This window comes from Drosophila innubila (assembly GCF_004354385.1).
Source record: "Drosophila innubila isolate TH190305 chromosome 2L unlocalized genomic scaffold, UK_Dinn_1.0 4_B_2L, whole genome shotgun sequence".
NCBI lineage: Eukaryota > Metazoa > Arthropoda > Insecta > Diptera > Drosophilidae > Drosophila > Drosophila innubila.
This window is the reverse complement of record NW_022995372.1, coordinates 4,082,285-4,093,732: the sequence shown is the minus strand read 5'-3', so window position 1 is coordinate 4,093,732 and position 11,448 is coordinate 4,082,285. Positions and strand designations below refer to the sequence as shown.

General features: G+C 38.2%; 1 protein-coding gene across 5 annotated transcripts in view; it reads right to left on the bottom strand.

The window, feature by feature from the left end:
* Positions 1-488: 488 nt before the first annotated feature.
* Positions 489-11,448, bottom strand: part of LOC117780831 (neurogenic protein mastermind) — a 102,069-nt gene continuing 91,109 nt past the window's right edge. For 4 of the 5 annotated variants that reach the window (XM_034617499.1, XM_034617500.1, XM_034617498.1 and 1 more), the window contains 7 exons: positions 11,235-11,429; positions 8,379-9,819; positions 8,124-8,309; positions 6,172-6,930; positions 3,939-4,307; positions 1,764-2,066; positions 489-587 (listed from right to left, as the gene is read on the bottom strand). In XM_034617499.1, the coding sequence (XP_034473390.1) occupies positions 556-587; positions 1,764-2,066; positions 3,939-4,307; positions 6,172-6,930; positions 8,124-8,309; positions 8,379-9,819; positions 11,235-11,429 (3,285 nt within the window). In that variant the 3' untranslated portion in view covers positions 489-555. The remainder of the gene's footprint in view (positions 588-1,763; positions 2,067-3,938; positions 4,308-6,171; positions 6,931-8,123; positions 8,310-8,378; positions 9,820-11,234; positions 11,430-11,448) is intronic. The other variant, XM_034617502.1, reaches the window with a different exon arrangement.

The window sequence follows — 11,448 nt, the reverse complement described above, 5'->3', positions numbered from 1 at the left end:
TGTCTGTGTGTGTTTGTTTGTATATATATATATTCATATATAGCATCTTAGCCTAAGCTTTATACGTAATAAATATGTTTGTTTTGTTTCTTGTATAATGTTTAGCAGCATTTCAAAATATTTAACTATAGCGTGTCTGTTATTTAATATTTATCTTGTTTTTTGTTTTATGCATTACAATTAATATTTGCTAGTGTTAATAATAAATATATGTATATATAGATATATTAATTTTATTAACGTTTTGGCTTATTGAAAAGTGCTGCTAGTTTTTTTTTTGTTTGTTTAAATTTTACACATTTCTAGACGTTTGTTTTTCATTGTATTATTAAATAATTTTTTTTTGTTGATTTTCTAACGCCTGGCTTTTTTTTTTTTTGTTTTATGAAAATGCGGCAATGTTTTTTTAAAATTTTTCTTTTTTAAAAATAGAAAAACTTTGGCTAGCCATAAATGCGTTTGAAGAAGATATTTATGTTGTTTTTTTTTTTTTAGCAGTTTGTCGTAGTTCTTCCTGGATCGTTTTGAGTGTTAATAGCTGGACACACCTTAGGGTCACCTCGTAGCACTGCTGGTAAAGAAGTCCGCTGCAAGGAATTATAAATATCCAATTAAATATGATTAACAGTATAAAGTTGTTTATTTCATAAATGTTCACATAATCGTTTTTCCAAATTTATACCTTGAAACTTTTAAAAATTTTCAAACTCTGTAATTTTGTCAAATCTAAACCGTCTTAATTGCGGAATGTCATTTTATTCATTATTTGGCGTTTAATTTGGTTCTGAAAATAGCTGGGAATAACATCGAAACCGTTGACCGAAACTAACAGTTTAAATTTTAGTACCGGAACTGAATAAAAATTCTTTGTCAAGAACCGAACACCGAAACGTTTGTACCGGTACGGTTGTGCAAAAATTGCTAGGTCAAAGAGCTGTCCAACTTCCAACTGTCATAACTTGATCAAAACTGACCCGATTTTCAAGCGGAATGTCATTTTAATCATTATTTGGCATTTTAATTCATTCTGCATTTAAATTTTATTTAATTTTTCCAAAAAAAAATTAACCCTAGATTCGACTAGATATTGGTTTCGATACTAAGGGTCCCCCCTTTGATATTTTGAAAATTCAAAATTTTAAATCTCAAGTTTTCACTTTTAATCAACTCTCCATATCGTAATTAGTATAAAACAACACTTGAAACTTGATTCTGAGACCTTTCAATTTTTTTGTAAAAAATCATGAGAAATTGATCAAAAATTTTGACTTGCAAAGTGGTTAAATTCGAAGTCTGACCAACTTCAAACTGTCATAACTTGATCAAAACTGAACCGATTTTCAAGCGGAATGTCATTTTAATCATTATTTGGCATTTTAATTCATTCTGCATTTAAATTTTATTTCATTTTTCCAAAAAAAAATTTACCTCTAGATTCGACTAGATATTGATTTCGATGCTAAGGTCCCCTTTGAAATTTTGAAAATTCAAAATTTTAAATCTCAAGTTTTCACTTTTAATCAACTCTTATATCGTAATTAGTATAAAACAACACTTTAAACTTGATTCTGAGACCTTTCAATTTTTTTGTAAAAAATCATGAGAAATTAACCAAAAATTTTGACTTGCAAAGTGGTTAAATTCGAAGTGTGATCAACTTCAAACTGTCATAACTTGATCAAACTGAACCGATTTTCAAGCGAAATCATTTTGATCATGATTTGGCTTCTTGATTCACTGTTTATATATGAATATATACTCACGCGTCTCGAAGCTAAATCCGAGCGTTGGATCTGGCGGTGTATTGAGCATAGGATTGCCGCTGTTACCGCTACCTGTGGGCGTGGCATTGCCCATTGCATTTGTACTATTGCCATCGCCAATCATTGGTCCCTGCTGCAACGGACTCTGTGGCGTCTGTCCACGTTGTGCCACGCCCACGCCCACGCCGCCTCCCGTGGCAGCCGATGCCGCCTGCTGGGCACGCACGGCAACAATCGCCCTTAGTCCCTGTTTGACAAAGTCCGAGTTGGCATTGCCACCACCAGCACCACCGCCATTTCCAGCTGCAACAATTGAAGAAAAAAAGGTCACGAGATTAGCGCAATTAAAAAAAAATATATTACAACAATTTGCATTTCACCCACAAAAATAGTATATAAGTATATATAGTTTAATGGTTTTTAGTCACAATAATTATTGATCATTTTAGCTAGACACATTTAACATAAATAAATGCACATAAGACAAATTAGAATACAACATACAAACAATAAAACATAAACATAAATATATATATTGATTTTATATGTACAGAGTGTCAAGTAATTGTTTAGACAAATTAAAAGTAATAACACCAATGTTTTTTAGTTTATACTATTTTATTTAATAAAGAATTTTTTTTGTAATTTTTTTTAAACAAATATTTCTTATTATTTCCTATTTCTGTTTTTATAAAAAAATACTTTTATCAAAATAAATTTTAAATAATATAACTTCATGACTAATGTATTAATTAATAAGTTTCTGCACTTGTAGCATTTGGTATTGATCAATAAATAATATTAAACTTTGTGCTTTCTTTAGATTGTCAAAGCAATTACTTCACCAACTGAAAATTTTAAATAAGTATAAAATTATATGCAATTTAAGGTATTTCTTGGGATTTCCCTTTAAAATAATTATTTAAAATCAATGAAATATGCACATTTTATTTCAAATATAATTTTCATGAATTTGGCGTATACATATATATATTATTTTTTTTTTAATTTTTAAAATATACTAAACACATACATTTCCCCATCATAGTGCTTCCAATTTGGTTCTATACAATATTCTCTAATCTTTACAGGGTTAATACAGCAAAGGGGGCGTGGCAAAAGAGGGCAGGGCACAGGGATAAATGGGTAGGGGGTGCAGCAACCTAAGACTAACTGTTTTACGAGTATATTATATACAAATGGAGGCCTATCTACTTATAAATACTGTTGGTTATATACACAAGATCATATATTATGGTACACTCATACAATTATATAGTATAACACGCAAATCTGTTGTGTATGTATGTTTGTGTGTATGTGTGTTAGCCCAATGGGTTGCATGTGTGTGTGTGTGTGTGGATCGTATTTACACAATCATTAGCTTGAATTTCGTTTATATATTATGTAGATATGTATATATATAAGTACATCGTATATTCACGGTTGCCACGATAGACGGTTTTTCTTTTTTTCGGTTTTTTTTTATTAAAATTTATGTTCTTTTCAATTTTTTTGTTACTTGTGATTGACTTTAAACAAAATATTTTTAATTTATTTCAGCTAACTAGACCTATATATTTTATTTTTATGTTTTATTCTGAAAATCATACAAACCAAAAATAATCTCACCAATATAAAGTTTTTATATTTATTTCTGAATTTTTATACATTTTTTATATCTAATTAAAAATTAATTTTGCAAAGGCAAAAAATGTAAATTTGTTTATATTGATAAAACGGAAAAAATACGTAACCTTCTTAGAAAAAAAGTGTATAACACGAAAACAAATATGTTTCTTTAATCTTTTTTAATAAAATTTGTATTTTTTTCACCATAAATAAATATATTGAAAATAATTTATTAAAACGGAGAAACATATATATGACTTTTTTTTTTAGAGAAAAAAAGATTATGAATTAAAAAAAAACTCTTTTGTTATAGTAAAAATCAAATTTGTTTTTTTTTTATTATTTTTTTGTTGAAATTTTTTTTGTGCGATTTATCGATTTGTTTTCGAATGGCAACCGTGCGTATATCGTATATCGGGCATAACAAGGTGATTACAACGAGCGCAGAGAAATGGAGATGGAGAGAAAGTGAGAGAGCGAGCGTGAGAGCGAGAATGAGAGAGAGAGAGAGAGAGAGAGTTCAAGTGTAAGCACACTTCTTACCGGTCTGTGATCGACCATAGAAATCATTCGCCTGCTGCTGAGCCTGAGCCTGAGCCTGACCATATGCAGCCAATGCCGCATAACCACCGCCACCAGCAACACCACCGCCTGCAACACCACCGCCTCCGCCCAGGCCAATGATGCCATTGCCACCGCCACTTCCCATCCCCCCCATTCCCAACATGGCCGGATGGGGGGACATGTTCATTCCGTTCATCAGCTGATGTTGCTGTTGTTGTTGATTGGCGGCGTCGGCATTCTCATTGTGATTGTTGTGGTTGCTGTTGTTGTTGCTGCCATTGTTGCTGCTGCTGCTACCGTTGTTGTTGTTGTTGTTGTTGCTCGGCGATAAACCGAAGCGAGTTGAGCCTGTTTTCGGTTAAGCGTTTGATTTGTTTGTTTGTTTCTTATTTTATTTGGCATTTTGTTAAATACTAGTCAAATAGTAACAATGTATGTGTAGGTGTGTGTGTGTGTGTGTGTGTGTGAGTGTGAATCAGCTGTGTGTGTGATGCTGTTTATGTATGCATATTTAACAATATTTGAAGCAAGCTGCATTGCAACTATTTTTGTGATCTTTCGCTATCAATGTGAAATCGGAACTAGTTCATTAAATGAACTGGAACTAGTTTGTTAACTAAATTGGTCCAAGACAGTCAAGCTAATTCTTCATCGTAAAACTGGAACTAGTTCGCAAAGTCATCTAGAACTAGTTCATTAACTAAATGGGTCCAAGACAATTTAGATATATATTCAACACAACTAATTGTAGATCTGCCAATTCTAAAACTAATCATTACGAAACTAGTTCATTTTTCTTAACGATCTAGTTACTAGTTTCGGTTCAATCTAAAACTAGATCCGAACGTGAACCATTGATGGGCTAGTTCCCATCGCTTTTGCCACTATTCATATTTGAAACCAACTCAACTGAGTATTTTTCAATCTAGTTCGGTTTTTTGATAGTACAATTAGAACAGCCATGAATTAGCTGGTTTTCCTTGTTTTTTGAACTATTTATAAATTTAATAGAAAACTCATTGATGAGCTAGTTTCCACATTTTTTTGGCACCCTAAACCAGGCATTTGTATCGATTATAATTTCTAAAATAAAAATAACTTTGGATTTTTGTCATAAATTTCAATTTGATATCCTCTTTTTTTAATCTTATTATATAAAAATTTGAAAAAAGAGTTATCTTTATAAAAGAAATTAATTAATTTTGTATATTATTTTAGTTTTTCATTTTAAAAATCAAATATTACTCTCTTTTTTTACTTTTCATTTAAAAATCCAACAAGACCCTAATTTTTAATTTTTATTATAAAAATTGAGTGCAAATCTCATATTAATCCAGAGGTGTAATTTAGCAAAAAGTGTTACTCAAAAAAAAAAAAAAAAAAGAATTATTTTAGATTTTTTAAAATAAAATAATAAAAATAAATAATGGGTTTTTTTTTAATTGAACCTAACATTTATAATAAAAATTAATATAAAAAAATTATTCTTTTCTATGATATACTTATTATCAAGGCTGCAATTCGGTTCTGAACCCAACCTAATAGAACCGGTTCGGCTCGGGTTTTTAAGCAGCCTAAACCGGATCATGAACCGAACCATTGAAATTATTTACTTTGCGAGCCCGAACCTAAACCGAACCGCTTTCTAAAATAAAAGATTCGGTTCGAAAAAAAAAAAATAATTACATAAATTGTATGGTTTTCTAATATTACGCAATTATTTGAGACTTCGGATTAAAATAAGTCATATTTAAATCTTAAAATAAATAGAATTTATCATTTATGATTGCTTGAAAAAAAATTTAATTAGTTCAAAATGTAGAGAAAAATGTATAACAATAAAAATATTTATTTGTATAAAAGTAAATCAAGGTTCGAACCCAATCTTTGGGTTCAGGGGGTATATAAACCAATTCGCGAACTGAAACGATTTCTTGCTCTATGGTTCGAACCGCCGAACCGAACCTTTAACAACATTTTGGAGGTTTGCAGCCTTGCTTATTATTCAAAAATTTGTGTAATTGGAAACTTTTCCTTCTAACCTTTTTGGAAGGAATTTTTTTAAACTCATAAATGTTCTTCAACATTCAAACTAGTTCAACAGTGACCGTTTTTTGATCTGGTACTGCTCATATATCTAATGATAAACCCATTGATAAGCTGGTTTGCTTTCTGGAGAGACGGCTCGGCCGTTCCCCGGTGCCGTACTCACCTGGTAAATGCTGTGTTGCCTGTGGCACGCTGCCCTGTCGCTGCAGACGCTGCAGCTGCTGCTGCTGGAACGAATTGGCAGCAGCTCCGCCGTAGGGTGACTGAGGTCCGCCACCGCCAAAGGGACCAACCGGTCCGGTAGTGCCGTCGGGTGTGCTTGGGCCACCTTGTGCTTGGAAGGAGCTCTGGCGCTGCAAGGCGGCCGGATTGTTGCCACCAACACCAACGGGTCCGACGGCACCTGGTGAGTTGAGAGCACGTCGCTGATTCTGTTGATATTGCTGGCGGGCATTGTAGTTGCTGACACTCTGGTTGGTGATGTCATGGTAGGAGATTAGTTGCGGCTCATTGGGCAGTGTAAATTCTTTGCCACTCACCTGCAGCTGCGCAATGAGCAATGGATTATTGTGCTGCTGCAGTGAGCGTCCCGCATTGCCAGACGGCAGCGGTCCACCTGGTCCACCAACAGCACCAACACCACCGACACCCGTTACCCCTCCATTGCCACCACCCGCTGTCGGCCATTGCTGTGGACTATTCTGCATGCCAGGCGATTGCAATCCAGATCCACTGGCAAACGGCGTATTGGATCTGCCTCCATCTCCCGCCTGTTGCTGTTGCTGCTGTTGTTGCTGCTGCTGCTGCTGCTGTTGTTGTTGTTGCAGGTACGCCAACTGTTGCTGCTGCTGCTGCGGATTATTCTGCTGCTGTTGCTGCGGCGACAATCGCTGTGTACTTTGTGCAAATTGTGGAGCATAGCCTGAGAAATGCAACAAGTTATGAATTAAAGTTCAATTTTAGATCAGATCAAAATTACGATCGACACTTTAAGTTGGTCTCTTAAATAGCTGGTATATTTGGCGGCAAGAATTCTGTGCTATTTTTATGCTGTCATTGCTTTTTTTTTCGTCTTTTGCCACATGCATTTTAAGAATTTACTTATAATTAATAATTTTATATATATTTTAAGCGGGGAATACTTTATTATTAATAATTTTATATATATTTTAAGCGAGTAATAATACCGGAACCAGAGACGTTAATTGAAATTAACCGTTTAATTTTTAGTACCGGAATAGGAAACTGAACTGAAATAAATTCATAACTTTGTCAAAGCTGAACCGATTTTCAAGCGAAAGACCATTTTGATCATGCTTTTCCTCTTAATTTATTCTGCATTTAAATTTAATTAATTTAAAAAAAAAAAATTTGTTCCTCTGAATTTTCAAAATTTTAAACCATTAACCACGCCTATGATTGTCGAAAAGTAATTACATTTTTTAAATTAATAAAATTTGAATACAGAAGGAATCAAGAGGCCAAACCATGATCAAAATGACATTCCGCTTGTAAATCGGTTAAGTTTTGACAAAGTTATGACACTTCGAAGTTGCTTTGGCCTCTGACTTAGCAACTTTACAAGACAAAATCTTTCTTTATTTTGACATGATTTTGAACAAGAAAATGAGAGGTCTCAGAAACTAGTTTAAAGTGTTATTTTATAACAATTAAGATATAAGGAGTTGATTAATAGTGAAAACTTGAGATTTAAAATTTTGAATTTTCAAAAATGTCAAAGGGGGGACCCTTACATACAAAACGGAACCATAGCTATGACAGTTGAAAAATAATAAAATTTTATAAATGCAAAATATTTAAATGCAGTATGAATTAAGAGTTCGAATCATGTTGAAAATGACATTCCGATTGAAAATCGGGTCAGTTTTCTTCAAGTTATGACAGCTGGAAGTTAGCTCTTTGACCTTGCAACTTTACCACCGGTTTCGATGTTATTCCCTGCTTATAGGTAATGGTAATTTCAAAGAACATCAATTCCTGAAAGTGTTATTCTATGTTGTTACTGCACAGCACTTTTTGGTCAGCACAAAATTAAAGCAGATGTGTCGAATGTTATTTGCGATCTCTGGTCAAGGATCTTTACTGAATACATACCCTGATTCGGCTGCGGACTGTAGGGTGCACTGCGTCCCGGACTGAGCTGTTGTTGCATTAGAGTTTGCGCAAAGTTCGGACTGAGTTGCGCATCCGCTGGCAGATTTGTCCTGGAGAGCGACACGTTGGGCGCCACCGTCGTGTTCAGCAGGGAGCCAATGTTGTTGATGCCCGCATTGATGCCAGCTGGGAGAGGAATGGAGAATAGAGGTTGAAGAGGAGCTAAGGATTAGGATTTCTTCAATTACTACTCACTGGCATTCTCGGGCACTAGCAATTGTTGCTTCTGTTGCTGCTGCAGCAGTCGCTCCTTTTGCTGGGCGGCGAGTTGTTGCTGCTGTTGCTGTCGCATGTTGCGCATCTGTTGATTGGGCAACACAACGCCGCCGCTGGGCGTGGCCACAGCATTCATGGGTCCACGTCCGCGCACCGGATACATGGGCGGTGGACGTTGGAAGCCCTGATTTCGCATGGTTTCCATCAACTGATGGCGATGCATTAAATGTTGTGGTTGCTGCTGTTGCTGCTGCTGTTGTTGTTGCTGCTGCTGCTGCTGCTGCTGCTGATGTTGCTGCAGTCCCAGCATGCCTGGATATGCTGGTGGCTGCAAGTGTTGTTGCTGTTGTTGTCGCTGCTGTTGATGCTGTTGTTGTTGCTGCTGCTGTTGTTGCTGCAGCAGCAACTGTTGCTGTTGTTGCTGTGACATGAGCAAGTGCTGATTCATCACATGCCCAAACGCCGCTGATTCCACATCCATCAATGACTTTTGTATATCGCTTATTGCCGATGCCTCCGAAGGCGCTGCATTCACAATGGGCGTGTCATCCGTATAATAATCCATCACGCTGTCCAGCAACTTGGACAACTCCGTGTCGGCAGCTGCTGCTGCTGCAGCTGCTGAGGTCGAGGCCGCTATGGTAATTGAGGTAGTTCCTGTGGTCGCCAGTTGATGTTGCTGCTGTTGTTGCTGCTGCTGTTGCTGCTGCTGATGTTGCTGTTGCTGTTGTTGCTGGTATGCCAGCTGCTGCTGACTGAGGTAGACATCGTTTTGCTGCTGAGTTGTCGACTGTTGTTGCTGTTGCTGCTGCTGTTGTTGCTGCTGCTGTTGTTGCTGCTGTTGCTGTTGCTGCTGCTGTTGTTGCTGCTGCTGTTGCTGCTGCAGTTTGCGTGCCCGATTGGATGCTGCTGCCGCCGCTTTAGGACCTGTGCTGCCAGCACTAATCAAGTTACCCGGTGCTGCCAGCGAGCTGCTCACATTATTCACCGTTGAGCTGGTGATATCCGGCAGCGTTTTCACCAACGGTTGCTCCGGATTCGGTGCTTTCGGCAGCTTTGGCGGATTCTGTAACAGCTTCGCGAGCATCTTGTTTTGGGAGCATAGTTTGCTCGGTTTATCCTCCGAACGCTTGGCCGATATATCATCATCGGGCTCGTTGAGCGATCGCTTGCGACTGTTCGCCGGATCGCTTTGTATTTTGAGCATGCGCTTGAGATCCTCGTTGCTCATGGGACCGACGCTAGGGCCACCGTTGCCACCTCCGAGCATGCCATGCCCCGGTCCATGATTGCCCCCGCCATCATCTTTTTGGAGCTGTCGCATTAGCTCGCTCTGTCGGGCATTACTGTTGATCGCACCCGGTCCTCCCGTCGCGCTACCGCCGCTGCCGTCCTCCTCCTCACTCTTCTCGTTGAGCAGCTGTAAAAGGGAGCGGGATCGAATGAGTTAATCTAAAGCACTTTGTTAAAGTCATAACCCAAAGCAAGCATCAGAGCTACTACACTTTAAGATCAGTATAAGAATGAGGATAGGACACTGATCCAACACCATCTCTGTGACTGATCTGTACTTCTTAGAAGGAAAACCTGTTTCCTCGAGAAACCCGTCCTCAAAGAACTGAAAAGTATCGCAGAGAGAGCTTTCCTATTTACTTATATAGCTGTCGGACTGACCAGCCCTTTAGTACAGTCCACTTAACCTAGCCTAACCTAGCTCGTTACTTACCGAGGACTCCTTCTTCGAAAGACTGTAAAGTCTCGAAAACTTTCAATTGAAGGAAATGGTACTTTTTTTGGACTCCACTGGTAGGTTTCAAGGGCCTTGCCCAACACAACCGGCTAGAGAATCGAGAGCTGGCATATTCGCCCTTCCCCCTTCACCACATATATTCCACTAACATACGGACAACACAATGGTTCGAATGGTCTTTTGATGCAATCCGTTAAACCTAACCCAACTTTACCTAATCCACCCTAACTTAACCCAACCTAACCTAACCCAGATCGTTACTCCCGAGGAGGGTTCTTCTTCAAACGAAATTCGCGCAAATTTACAATGGGAGGACCTGATACTTTTTCTGGACTCCACTGGCAGGTTTCAAAGGCCTTGCCCAATACAACCGGATAGAGAATGGTCCGAATGGTCTCTAGATGCAGTCCGATTAACTCACCCCCTACCTTGTAACCAATCTTCTAACCCAACTAACTAACTATTCTCAGGACCTTTCTTCAAACGAAATCCGCGCAAATTTACAATAAGAGGACCTGATACTTTTTTGGAACTCTACTGGCCGGTTCCAAAGGCGTATCTTGCATAACACGACCGGCTAAAGAATCGAGAGCAACGAACAACACAATATGTCGAAAGGCCTCTAAAAGCAGTCCGATTAATCTAACCCAACCTTACCTAACCCAACCTTACCTAAATCAACCTAACCTAACCCAGCTCGCTTCACCTTGAGGAGCATAGGATTCTGTGAGTTGCCCGCCTTTTGTTGTAGCGTCGCATTCGCTGCTAGAGAATCGAGAGCTACGGACACCACAATGGACAGAACGGCCTCTAAAAGCAGTCCGATTAACCTAACTCAACCCTACTTTACCTTACTTAACCCAACCTTTCCTAACTCAACCTAACCTAACCCAGCTAGTTACTTACCTTGAGAAGCATAGGATTCTGTGAGTTGCCCGCCTTTTGTAGTAGCGTCGCATTCGCTGCTAGAGAATCGAGAGCTACGGCCTCCAAAAGCAGTCCGATTAACCTAACTCAACCCTACTTTACCTTACCTAACCCAACCTTACCAAACTCAACCTAACCTAACCCAGCTAGTTACTTACCTTGAGTAGCATGGGATTCTGTGAGTTGCCCGCCTTTTGTAGTAGCGTCGCATTCGCACCGCCGCCGCGTCCCAGTTGTCCGAACATGCTCATCTGACCGGGTTGGCCGCCCATCTTGAAGCTACCCGTCGGAGCAGCGACGCCCACGGGTCCCACATTCAGTTTGTCATCCTCGCTGCACTCTTGCTTGAAGTACTGCACGTAAAAATGGAGT